Source organism: Gambusia affinis, linkage group LG18 (genome assembly GCF_019740435.1).
Source record: "Gambusia affinis linkage group LG18, SWU_Gaff_1.0, whole genome shotgun sequence".
NCBI lineage: Eukaryota > Metazoa > Chordata > Actinopteri > Cyprinodontiformes > Poeciliidae > Gambusia > Gambusia affinis.
In genome coordinates this window covers 1,065,930-1,079,472 of record NC_057885.1, presented here as the reverse complement: position 1 = coordinate 1,079,472, position 13,543 = coordinate 1,065,930, and the positions used below count along the sequence as shown (strand labels likewise).

At 38.3% G+C, this 13,543-nt stretch overlaps 3 protein-coding genes and 1 long non-coding RNA gene across 13 annotated transcripts in view; 1 reads left to right on the top strand and 3 right to left on the bottom strand.

The window, feature by feature from the left end:
• LOC122819994 overlaps nt 1-2,189 on the bottom strand; it is a 45,073-nt gene extending 42,884 nt beyond the window's left edge. For 3 of the 9 annotated variants that reach the window (XR_006368706.1, XR_006368705.1, XR_006368704.1), the window contains exon 1: nt 2,049-2,186. This is a non-coding gene — a long non-coding RNA (uncharacterized LOC122819994). Of the gene's footprint in view, nt 1-2,048 lie in introns of all 9 variants that reach the window. The other 6 variants (XR_006368699.1, XR_006368703.1, XR_006368702.1 and 3 more) reach the window with 4 other exon arrangements.
• LOC122819986 (oxysterol-binding protein 1-like) overlaps nt 1-13,543 on the bottom strand; it is a 173,317-nt gene that overhangs the window by 59,351 nt on the left and 100,423 nt on the right. The window lies entirely within an intron of this gene.
• On the top strand, nt 499-8,156 carry cldnd1a (claudin domain containing 1a). Its single transcript, XM_044097102.1, has 4 exons — nt 499-1,377; nt 3,556-3,663; nt 3,796-3,933; nt 5,277-8,156. The coding sequence occupies exons 1-4, from the start codon at nt 1,086-1,088 to the stop codon at nt 5,495-5,497; spliced, it is 759 nt and encodes a 252-aa protein (XP_043953037.1). The 5' UTR covers nt 499-1,085; the 3' UTR covers nt 5,498-8,156.
• Nucleotides 8,443-12,231, bottom strand: LOC122819991 (N-acyl-aromatic-L-amino acid amidohydrolase (carboxylate-forming) B-like). Its single transcript, XM_044097103.1, has 4 exons — nt 12,127-12,231; nt 11,933-12,040; nt 9,508-9,620; nt 8,443-8,943 (listed from the first exon to the last, which is right to left on the bottom strand). Exons 1-4 carry the CDS (start codon nt 12,212-12,214, stop codon nt 8,698-8,700), a joined length of 555 nt encoding a protein of 184 aa, XP_043953038.1. The 5' UTR covers nt 12,215-12,231; the 3' UTR covers nt 8,443-8,697.

Sequence of the window (13,543 nt, the reverse complement as noted above, 5' to 3'; positions counted from 1 at the left end):
ACAAATATGGTAGAGAGAAAAATCCATCTGAGTACAAAAGCTGGTGTTTCAGACAATAAATAAATAAATAAATACAAGAGAGCAGATACAACAAAGAATGATCTCACTGTGGAAAATCTTAGGGAATGCTACCAGTGAAGCCAAGCAATTTTAATATCACAGTTAATATGAGGGGTTCAGGTTTGGGAGTTTTTTCATCCAGAGAACTGTTTCCTCGCTCATTTAACTATTAAATCAGTCAACTCTAATTGCTGTGGAATACTTCTTGTCACATAACAGCTTCTGAACAAACAATAAAGTTCACAAATTACTGATCCGGCTTAAAAAAAAAAAAAAAGAAAAACTAAAATTAAAGCTGCTCAGTTCATTGAAAATTAAAACAATTAAAAATGAAAGTAATAACGGGATTCTGTGGGAAGTAGGAATTTCTCAGTTTGTGGCGATCTGATAAAAACTGTGCGTATTTTATTTTTAATTAGTTTATTTGGTACTGACAGACATACAGCGACATAGACAAACTGAAAGAAAACAGCAGTCCAATGTTTATGTCACAGTGCAATAGCAAAAGCTAATTCGCAGTACTTTATTTTGGTATTGCCACTGCCTATACCATAAAAGGTAAACCGGAAGAGGAAGACACAGGGATTAGGTACCCAGCATCCTTGGTGTACAGAGCATCCTAAAAATAAACTCTTCGTGAAATCTGCCTTGATTATTCTATTTTTTGGGGATGTAACACATTTTAATCCTGAGGACTGATTTATTGTTTCCGTTGAGGAGGGGCTGTTGTTGCTGCGGACTGTAGCTGCAGCAGGCCACCCACCATCCGTGGAAGTGGGACAGCGGAACAGATGGCGTATCCAAGCCGGTCCGCAAGGCTTTGTCCAGCACAAGAGACAAGGTGCCATCATTAACATAGTTCGCTTTTACAGTTTGTTTTATTTTTGTGCGACTTTCTCCTCCACCATAATCAGCCATGTTGGAGTGACTGGATGCAGCTGGAGGACCGAAACGCGTCCGTGTACCGCCTGAGCCGAGACCAACCCCCGCCGACTTAATCCCCTTTAAGTCCGTCTGGGTGAACAATGGTCGACAACCGCTACGCCACTGCTCTGGTCATCGCCTGCGTGCTGAGCATCCTGGCCACCGTGTATCTGTCGGTGGCCGTCGGCACGCAGCACTGGTACCAGTACAGCAGCCCCACCGTGCGCGGCGAGGCCAACGTGTCCGAGCTGCGCTCCCTCTACGACGAGTTCATGACCGGGGAGTTCGACGAGAAGACCTACAGCGACACGCTGTTCCGCCTCAACGGGACCGTGGGGCTGTGGTGGCGGTGCGTGCTCGTCCCACCCTCTGCTCACTGGAATAGGGACCCAGGTATGTGGCTGTGACCCCCCCTCTGCCCCCACCTGGTTGCCCCAGCGCCCTGAGACACACCTGCAGTCATACTAGCTGCACACCTTCCACTGCAGCTGTCGCCGCAGATGTGACTCATAGTGGTTGGACCTGGAATCATCTATTCTAATGAACTGAATTGCATGTGCCAAAAACATGAGTCACTGCAGCTTGATGAAGGATAGGTAGGGTTAGGCCACATTCATTTTGTTTCAGTATCGGTTCGTTTGTTGTTGTTTTTTCCTAAGCACATTTAACGAGGTGCTATTTTTATTCGTTTTTTGTTTTTTTGTTGTTTTTTTTTTATTATACAAACGCGACGCCACTGGTCATCCGTGTATCTGTCGGTGCCCGTCGGCACGCAGCACTGGTACCAGTACAGCAGCCCATGTGCTCACTTTCACCCAAACACTCATAACCATGACAAAACAATATGAGCTCTACTAGAAAAGCAATACGCACCAAATAGTTCCAAAATACGAGACCAGACTCAAAGGTCGCTATATCGGCATGTATAAGAGTTTTGGAATCAAAATAGTCAAACCAAACTACAGTTAAAAACCAAAATTTGCCATTAATGAAATCTATGGTGCATGGTAAAGTGTAGTGATGTGCAATTAAGTTAATTTGCAAAGCGAAAGGCAGCAACATACCTGTGGAGGAGAGCAGAGTTGGCACTCAAGGTTTAACAAAAACCAACAGTCTCACCAGGTGAGAATTGGTTCTACTTGACTTAATAGTATGTCCAGGATCAGCTGCAGCAATCAAACAGCTGCAGCTGATCCAGAATGCTGCTGCCAGGAAGATAGAGCACATAAGATCAGTCTTAAAGTCCACTGGCTCCCGGTAGCTCAAAGAATAGACTTTAAAATACTGTTGTTAGTTTATAAATCACTGAATGGTTTAGCACCACAATATATTAAAGATCTGCTGTTGTTGTATCAACCTTCCAGACCTCTCAGGTCTTCTGGTTCTGGTCTGTTCTGCACACCCAGAACCAGAACCAAACGAGGAGAAGTGGCATTTAGCATCTATGCACCACAAATCTGGAACAAACTTTCAGAAAACTGTAAAACAGCTGAAACACTGACTTCCTTTAAATCTCAACTAAAAACCCACTTGTTTAGAGTTGTATTTGAAACGTAATCAATTGCAAATTTATTGACGGAACCTGACTTGATGTTCTGTTTTTTCTTGATTCTATGTTGCATTGTGTTTTTGTGTGAATCACATGTGTGATGTGGAGCACTTTGAAATGCCTTGCTGCTGAAATGTGCTATACAAATAAAATTTCATTTGATTTTTGATTTGAATAGTTCTCTTTTCAGAATAGGGAAACATAAAACAGGGACTTGTAATTATTGTACTCAGATGGAAACAGTGGAACATGTCTCATTAGAATGCAATATTCAGAGGAACGTCAGCATTTAAAGTCGATACTAAATAGAGAGAAAATAGGATTTTCTATGATAAATCTTTTATGAAATAAATCAAATTCTATTAGAAATATATATATATATATATATATATATATATATATATATATATATATATATATATATATATATATATATATATATATATATATATATATATATATATGTGTCTAAATGTGTATGGATGTGAATTTGCACGTTCGTGCATACCGTCGAGATGTGTATTATTAAATTCCCTCTGAGATCATTGATGACCATACTCCAGTCTGGTAGATGGCAGTAAATGCACCTTAAGTTGGTTTCCATCCACCAATAAAAAACAAAAGAAGAAGAAGGTTCCCAGGTGTCTCATATCAGTAATCAGTGTTGCACAGAAAAGGAGAAAGCCCAACTTTGCCACAGGGTCCTTAATGTCACAATAAAGTGAAAAAGTCTGTCTGAACATAATGCTATTAGATAACTTTTTATTTACTAAAGTGGTGCATGCTATTGGTTTATGAGCTATGAACAAATGACTCAACCGAATTTGTGTTTTCTCATTTATGATGCATAAATACAGTTATTCCACTGATTAGCCAATTGACAGATTGATGTACATACACGGCATTTTCTTTGCAACATTGTTGGACTTTTACACACTACGCCCAGTTTTGCACCAGTTTTTGTGAACTGCATTTTCTGACTTGTACTCAAAGTAAACAGCTGAGTCTATGGTGCCTTTCAGATGCAAAGATGTTGCTGGAGTGTCGAAACTTCACTCTGCCGGAGCAGTTCACCCCTAAATACAAAGAGCCTGGGAACCACAACAGCGGAGAGGACATGGTCCGCACCTGTACGTTCAGAAGACCCACACAACAGAATCATCCCCCGTTATATGACCAAAATTTGCATGAAATTGAACATGTTCTTCTTCGTCAGAGTGTGGTTCACTAATGACGTGTGTTGATGTGTCTCCTATGAAAAGATTTGTGGAGGTGCCAATTTCTGCTTCCACTGGCGTCTCTCGGTCTGGTTGTGCTGGCGGGCCTGATTGGGTTTTGCGCCTGCCTTTGCAGAAGTCTCACTCCCACATTGGGCATTGGAGTTCTTCATCTCTTGGCTGGTAAGACCCGTTTCTCTGCATTACAAGCCAGCAAATAACGCAGTCAGTAATTTACGACTTTAAATGAGTTGTCAGCACAAACTCTTCAAAGGATGATCTACTTGTCAATGTTTTCTATTGACTATGTGCCAGCATTTACAGTACTGTAAAAATAACAACTTATTAAAACACTCCTGCTTTAATTGACTTCCATAGAACCAGGCCTTCTAGTACAGATTTCTGAAGATCTCTTAAGGGTTTTCATGGTCATTGGCTAAAGATGTAGAATTATGGCTCTCGTATAGGTATAGTATATAGTTAACTTTTCTGGTACAAGATTGGACATCATTTTTGCTTGGGACTCAAAATGTTTTAAAATATATGCCGCACAAGTACACCACTGCCACCCTGAACTCAAATCAACATGGAAAAGTTTTTCTGATCTGTTACTGTCCAGTTTTGGTGAGCCTGTGTGAATTGTTTGGTTAGTTTTCCTAATTTTAGCTGTCAGGACTGGCATCCGGTGGGCTCTTCTGCTAGCCCATAGGCTCAAAGTTAGCATTCTGAGATGGTTTTCTCCATACATTTGTACAAAAGAGTTTTATTTGAGCTTCTGCTGCCTGTTTGTCATCTTAAGCTAATTTTTCTGTACTCCTTTGACATCAACAAGGTGTTTTAGGCCACAAAAAATGCTCCCCACTAATCGTCTGTGTTTTGGTCCATTTCCTCCCGACTGGGCATAAATATCCCTCACAAAGTAGGACCGACATGCAAAGACACTTCAATCCAATTTATTCCAGATTCTAACGCTTAGTTTGAACTTCAATGGGTTGTTTGACTGATTCACTAGTTTTATAATAACCAATTAGAAATCTGTATCTAATAAGGTGGCCAGTGAGTGACGGATAAAGAAATGGAAAACATTTAACCCAAAGTAAAGGAGCATGAAACAGAGTAATGAGATGCTGAACAGAAAGTTCATTGACTGACTACAGTAAAAACTTGTGGTTTGGTCATTTTATTCGGTGAGCAACGTTGCAGTTTCTTATCAAAGCCTCTTCAGATTTTCCTCTAGGAAGTGACCGACTTTCCATTTCTATACAAGCATACCAAGAATGCAACAGCATGGATTGGAGGACGACTGATTGGAGTTCAGTCACAGGTGGTGAAATACTGTGGCATCGTCTTGACAAAGAACAGAAGGCGACCCCAGGAAACAGGATCGTTAAGATGAATGCAAACTGTTTTCCCCCATACGTCCATTTATGTTTTCACCTTTCGGTTAACCGCTGCATATTCTTCTCAGAAACCAGATTAGCAAAGCAAACTCTTGACAGATTCCTGTGTCATCCTGCATTTTACAGGTCTGTGCACCCTGGCCACAGTGTGCTGCTACCTGGCTGGGATGGACCTGCTCCACAGGGTGTCGATGCTTCCTGACAAGGTGGACGGCTCCCTCGGTTGGTCCCTTTACCTGGCGCTCATCTCCTCGCCGCTGCACATGATGGCTGCCGCGCTGCTGGTGTGGGCGGCGCGCAGTCACAGCCAGAACTACTACCGCATGACTGCCTACCGGGTGGCGTGAATATGTGGTTTTTTTATCCCATCTTGTCTTTTAAAGTCTAGAGTAAAAACTCTAAGGTATGCTGCATTCATTTCATTTATTTTATTTTTTTTCAGTAGGGCTGCTGAGGTGAAAAGAGATGTCGAGTGTAGCACAATGTCCAGGTCGGAAATACTGAAAATTTGCTGATTTTTAACATTTTGATTTGTTTGGTAAAACCTCAAAAATGAGGTTTCCTCAATGCTTTTAAGAGTGACAACTTTTTTTTTTATGTCTTCTGAAAATGATAACACAAACTCCACAAGTGTAGTTCGCTGGTTTGTTACAGTCAGCTATAGCAAAGCAAGGTGGAGATTTGTTATCCTGAGGTTTGGCTTTCTTAGTCATTGGCACTGCATTACTTAATCTGCTGAAAAATTAATTAAGATCAAGAACATGTCATACTCCACTGCACCAACCAGTGTCATGAGAAGCTACGCCCTGGGAGGAGGTTTCTGGTTCTGACGCCCCCCAAACAAAGGCACGAAGTGAAAAGGTTTGTTTTGTTTTTTTTTCAAAGTTGACATTTGAACAGCCCTGATTTAAATATGCATAGAATCTATGAAGTTATTAAATGATCCATGTGACCACAAGAGATAAAAAAAAAAACAAAAAAAAACACATCCACATACCTCATAGTGGAAGAGTGCCAAAAATCAGGACATGCATGCCAAATGTTTTTGGCAGGTTGTTCTTGTTGAGGATGTTTCTGAAGTTAGTCAGCAGCGCGTGTGACCTAATTATTTCAGTTGTTGCTTTTGATCTTCAAATCAATTTATTTATATTGCGCCAATTTGCAACAGTTATCATCTGAAAGCCCTTTAGAAAATAAGCAGATTTAACTTCTATGCAGAAATTCTAGTTAGAATGGATTTCAGTTTATAACTCTAATTGGCAAAATGTTAGGAAATCATAATTGATTGCTTTAAGACACTGACCTTGCAGCAATTCCTCATATTGAGCAAGAATCTTGCTGAAGTGTGAAAGAACAGACAGCCCCAACCACTAGCAGTGGCAAAGGAAAGACATTGTGTGGCTTAAATTACAAAGTGAAAATTCATCTGCCTGTTTTAGTTTGACGCATTAATTTGGTTGAGATACAGCAGATTCAACCTCCATGCAGCCTCTTTCAAGTAATTTTGGTACTTGAGTATTTTGTAAGACAGCTGCTTCCTTCCTTGTGATTTTTGCATGCTGTTGAGTGAGCAGTGCATGCGTACTGCATGCCTCTAACCATCCTCATCTGATAAGGAGCTGAGCAGAATGTTGTCTGTTCACTTCTCGGAGCCAAGCGGTGTTAACAATTTCAGGAAAAAAACCACAGCTGTCACTTAAGACCCAGTCATCAATCTAAGCCAGTGTGCTTTAAGCTTTTTTTTATTTCTTTGTATAAATATTGATCATATCAAACAGAATAAGCTGCATTCTAGAAGTGAATCAAAGAGGATTTTAAAGTTTTGAAAAATCTCTAACTGGAGGGAATAGTTTTGGTCAGAAGGTTACGTACAGTTCACTCCTCGGCATGAATGTCCTTTTGGGGTTTAACGATTCATCTAACAGTTTTTCTTTTCCAGGTTGGAATGATTATACAACAAAGCAAATAAGTAAAAACAAGAATCGGAAGCTCAGGTTTTAAATTATTGTGACTTTTTTCCTCTAATCCACTCATGTAAAAAAGTACACTTACAGTCTAAAACGGATACTGTCCCCTGGAATATTTGGTAAAAGGTCACCTGGCAGACTGACCTTTAACCTTACACTTTTTGTAGTCATCACCTCCACCATATTCCAAACTTCTAGGCATAGCGTGCACATTTTCAGTCAGGTGAATGTTGGGGCTTTAGGCAGGCCATCCATACAGGAAATCTGAGAGTTATGCCTGTAAGCAGCAATGAATCTTTCAAAAGGAGCGATCAAACATCCTGGTAGCATCATGGTAGAAACCCGTTGAAGGCTGCAAAAAGCTTGTGGTTGATGTTCAGCTATCGAAGCAACATATAAGCAAATTAATGTTTATTTTTAAGGCAATTTTTAAAATGTAGTAAAGGCCATACAGTTCAATCTTTCCAATCTGGAACCCAAGATTAATAAGTCTTCTGGGTATACCGACATCTTTAAAACCTGATTCAAAACAGATTTTATGTACATCAGTACATAGTGTTTTACTGGTATGTTCTTAAAGAAAATAACAAACAAAAAAAAAAAGTCATGACCTTTGAAGCACATTCCCTTAATTTCTGCTATTTCACAATTGCTCCTATAATCTTATTCAAAGTTATTGTGCAGAGTGACAATTCAGTGATTGCCTCAGAGTTATGAGGCCACACCTGTGTGACAGACACACCTTATGTACTGAATGTTTCAAGAGAAACACACAAACATTTGTGCAATCATCTTCAGAAGGCTTTGTCACTGAGAAGTTCAAAGTGAAAGATTATTACTGCATCCATATTAGTCCTGACAAAATGTCCACATTGATGGCTTTTTTTTTTTGCTATTTAACTTGATTTATTTATTCTTTATATATATATACAAAGTATGTTGTTTTGTTACTTTTCATGCACATTTGATCTGATATTGTAGAGGAAACATTTCCTTTGTGTCATTTAGTTATGCAATACTTTCTGTTTTGTCCATCTGCTATTTTTGTGGTTTTGTTTCCTGCTTTGTGTTTGATGTTTCTTTGGTTGCTAAATATCACTGTTGTGAAAGTAAGCCATCAGAAATAAGGGAGAGTATGCCCGCCCCTTATAAATTACGAATGTACTTTAAGGCCGTATGTGGAAGAACTGCTGAATTTGTTCTGCAATTTTACATTACTTTAATCATATCCTGAATATTCATGTAATTTTACATTGATATATATATATTTGGAGGAAATAAACACACTTGCTGGATGGTAACAGATGAGCATCATTTTTCCAAAGTTTCATGACATTTCTGAATGGTTTTATGAACGTTCTGCAGAGTTGGATTGTATTTTACTCATCCAAACGTCAAACACAAACGGCTCTTCTATCCCTGATGTTGACACATGATGTTTGTGAACCTAAAGTGAAACTGTTGCTATGTGTGTAAATACGTGTGCGTATATGAAAGGCTTGTACTTGTTGTCATTTCAATAAAAAAAAAAGAAAAGTTGTTAAAAATCATTTCACACGAGTCTCATATGAAGAACGTCTTCACTCCTCTTCCTCTGATGCAAAACTCTGCTCACTCGCTCGTTCTTCCTCATCCGTTTGCACACGGACAGAAGGGACGGTCACCCGCTTCTTTCTGGCCAGGGACAGCGCGATGCCTTTCTCGTAGTAAGCGCATTCGTTGATGAAGAAAGCATAGAGCGGCTCGCTGCCCTGGTATTTTATCGTTTCTCCTGAGAAAGCCTGGAAGAGGGGCTCTCCAGGGTGGAGCAGGCAAAAGTCTCGGTCCTGTGAGAGAAAGCACTTTGAGGTTTTAAAACCTAAAGGGACGTCATGCTGTTCATAAAACCAAACATGAAAATGGATATAGGTACAACTTCAAACTGTTGAAGCTCCAGAGGGAGATGGAACAAGAGCATGTCGGTGAAGTGTTAAAATGTCAACCCGTGTCATTCATAAATAAATTAACCTGAGTTGAGACTAATTTCAAACAAAACATGGTGACAGTTTAAAGTTGGATATGTATTTTGAAAGACTAAAAGTTGTTAAACCTGAATTTAAAGCCTACATCTTCAAAAATGATGGTTTAATCATGTTTTTATTTAACAGTTTTGCTTTTATGAGAAATTCTTTCACTCATCAGGCAGAGGCTGAACTTTCATTTATCACCAAACTACCAAGTCTGCTTCAACATTAGGCTTCATGTCATATGAAAGCAGTTTTATGTTTTTACTGTTGATGGTTTCCACTCTCATTGTGTTCATACGTGAAGCTACCAAGATTTTATTAAATTTACAATAGCAGATACCATTTCTCCAATTACAGCAGCAAATTACTCAGAGAAGGCTGTACCTGGAGGCGTGGATGGATGGCTGCCGTAATGTGGCGTGTCTCGCCGTCTCTGGGATAATCTACGTTTCTAACCATGGTGAACACGTCGACTGGTCCTCCCTCAAACACACAACCTGAAGATACAAGCAGGACAAAAAGCCAAAACTTCACATGGAAGCTTTTAAAATAAACACAAGGTGCCTTTTTTTTTTAACAAAAACACTAAATTCTTATATTAAACTAGAACATTTTTGAAGAAAACTTTCTGAAGAAATTTTCTAGGGGTCTGCCAAAGTGTGCCCTGCAATCTCAGGCAAAAAATTAGCATCAGTGCTAAAATAAGCTAAATGTACTCAATAGCAAGTGGAGAGTCACAAGCATGTTGAGTAACATGGACTTACTCCATTCAATATGTTAGAATTAGTGTATAAGCTAAAATTAGCCAAAATGTGAATATTAACTAAATGCTGCCAGTGGCATGTGGGGTATAACCAGCACTTCCTTCATTCAGTGTGCTAAACATGGCTAATAAATAAACAAATTGCTGAAAAGCTTATTTTAGGAAAAAGGCTACTGGTAATGTGGGCAGTAGCCACATTAGCAATGTTTGTGCTAATGTTAATGCACTGCCTTCTGATTTTTATTTTTACAAAAGATGTTTACTTTGTGGCACTTGGTTACCAGAAAACGCACTCATCTCTTAGCAACTGAATAACAACAAATATTGTTATTGTTTAAAAAAACAAAAGATTTCTTCTGCTCTTTTGAAATACTACTTAACAAGAATTGTGCAGTTGGTGAATATGACAGAAAAGTGAAAATGTTTTGTTTTTAGTCATTGATGGTAAGTATATTATAAAACAGATATTCAACACAAAAGTAAAAAACTGATTTATACTTCATGGCACTTGGTTACCAGAAAATGCGCTCATCTCTTGGCAACTGAATAACAACAAATATTGTTATTGTTCAAAAAACACAAGATTTGCTCTTCTCTTTTGAAATACCACTTATCTTATACTACTTAACAATAATTGCACAGTTAGTGAACATTTTCAGAAAACTGAAAATGTTTTCTGAAACATTGGTGTTAAATACAATATAAAACAGACATTCAACTCAAAAATAAAAACGCTGATCTCTTCTTCGTGGCAGTTCGTTACCAGAAAAAAACGCTAATCTTTTAGCAACAAATTTATTATTGTTTATAAAACATAAGCTGTTTTGAAATACTTCGTATCTGCCTAGACACAGGAAATTTAGAGTTAATAAATTTTGCAAAAGTAAAAATCAGATGTTTACTTCGTGGCACTTGGTTGCCAGAAAACGTGCTCGTCTCTTAGCAACAGCTTACAACAAATACTATTGTTCAAAAATCATGAGATTTCTCTTCTGCTCTTTTGGAAAACTACTTACCAAGAATTGTGCGGTTGGGGAATATGACAGAAAAGTGAAAATGTTTTGTTGTTAGTCATTGATGGTAAGTATATTATAAAACAGATATTCAACACAAAAGTAAAAAACTGATTTATACTTCATGGCACTTGGTTACCAGAAAATGCGCTCATCTCTTAGCAACTGAATAACAACAAATATTGTTATTGTTCAAAAAACATACGATTTCTTCTGCTCTTTTGAAATATCTCTTATCTTACACTACTTGGCGAATTTGGCAGAAAGGTGAAAGTGTTTTTTATTTATTTTTTGTCAGTGATGGTAAATATATTATAAAACAGATATTCAACACAAAAGTAAAAAAACTGATTTATACTTTGTGGCAGCTTAGCAGAAAAATTGCTCATCTCTTGACACCAAATGAATAGCAAGTAATATTGTTTATAAAACATAAGCTCTTTTGAAATACTGCTTTGCAAGGTGTTTCAATGCAGGCCGTGCATTTGGAGGCGCCAATTATGTTAGGAAGGGCAGGGGCTTAAGTAAAAATACCACAGTTTCACTGTGCGAACACAAAAATTAAAATAAAACTGGAATAATATGATATAGTAATTATTTCTTGCTTTTGCCAAAAAAAATACTCTATGTGCTATGACAGCTATAAAGGTGTCGATAAGAATATGTTTTCTTTTTAATATTGATATGTGCAAACATTTAAGATAAACATGAACCAAATTTAAATCTGCTCACAGTGGAGAATGTTGCAGATTGTTGATGTTGTGTTCTTCACAGACTCAAACTATAACAGGCTTTTCTATCTTTAATGTGACGGTAATGTAGTGTTTCCTTCAGCTAGCTGACTGGCAGTGTGCAGCAACAGGCAAAGGGATAGGAGGTTCTGCACAAATTTATGCTTCATGCAGCCTCTGGTCTCTCTAGAATGCTTTGTTACTCTGTATGTCGAGTGAACATCTAGTAATTAGTAATATTTACTTTTTCTTACTAATAGTGCTACATACAGGTAACTGAGCCATGCTCACATTGGACTCACCTGAGTTAAAACAGCGGACCCAATCCTGCACGTGCTGCACGCCTTCTTTCATTGCTGTGTAAACGTTTGACTTGACGCACCCATGAGGCTGAGGACCAATCTCCATGGCTACACAAAGCAGGATTTAAATGAAAATATCCTTTCAGTGGCTTCAGATACATTTATGTCAAAAACAGTAAGAGGCAAACACTCACCAAAGCCGTGTTTTCCAATGGAATCGAGGGAATATGACTCTTTAGTGGAGAGATCAAAATGGATGAATCTCGCTGGCGTATCCGGCATCTGCTTCTAAAAGAAAGTACGAGAATAAACCCAAAGTTATATAAACAAACAATTTTCATGGAAATGGTTGTTCAAGTTTTCTGAAGTTTTTTTTCAAAGTTTTAATTTGGACTTTGTTTATCTCATCTTCTGAACACTGTGATCATTTTGCGAATCTGACCTGATCTATCTAGGAATCTCCCAGGCGTAAAAATATTTAAAAACTAATGGCATGAACCAGAGTTGAGTTTCCTCCTATCAGATAACTTAACAAGGAACCGGTTTGAAATTACGGCAATCTTTCTGCACAATTACCATCAGTCTATTACAAAGGTACAATGTGTTCATGTTTCTTTGATTTCAAAGTAATTATGTACACTGGCTTACAGAAAATATTTGAATCACTTGAACATTTACACACTTGTTAAAGTACAAAGTGACAAGTAAAGCAACGTGAGGATTAAAAAGAGAAACAGCCAAGAGGGAATCCTCGAGAAGCTTCAGAGATCCACAGTTCAGGTGAAAGAATGTGACAAATATTACTGTCAACTCCAAAAATCTCCAGTGCACGTCTCCAGCTAGCTCAGCTGCCTTCCTCTCCTGCAATTGGCCATGCAGCTTCTTGGCTAAAATAAATGGCTTTATCTTTCATACATCACTGTTCTTATCCTCATCTGAAAACAAAAAATGCCTCAGCTTTCAGAGTCCATGGGCCAAACTGCAAGAGTTTCTCTAGAGCACTTGAGTGCAGCCACTTTTGAAACTGTGACAGGTATTAAATATTATGTTGACATCAGTAAGACAAATTCCAAAGAGATATTCAGTAAAAACTTTCTTAAAATGAAATTGTGTTGAGAAAAAACAAAGCAGTGTCTGAAGGTTTAGGAAGTGCTGCAGGAGATGATTAAACTTTGGATGATCTATGTCTCAGGTTTGCAACAGATTTGATCTAATTTCTTTAAGACTTTCAGATACTGTTCATCTGCTGCAGACAGTTTTTACATGATGTGGTCTCTTTGCACATCTACTTTGTCCACTGTTATTATATTTTAAACAAACACTGAAGAGTCCAGTCACGGCCTCTTCAACGTTTAGGCAGAAAAAACATTGAAACTACAGAGAGAGATTAGGTACATCCTTCAATCAAAGTTTATGACAAGTTATGAATATGAATATGGGAAAAAGATCCTGTTCAGAAATTTAAAAATCCAGGGTGGCACCCAATATATTAAAGTTTCCGATTGATACATGTTAATTAAAACTTAACTCCTCACCTCATCATCAGAAGGAGTTTTGAATTGTTCTCCCTCCCCCTTATTCATATTCATAACCTGTCATAAACTTTGATTG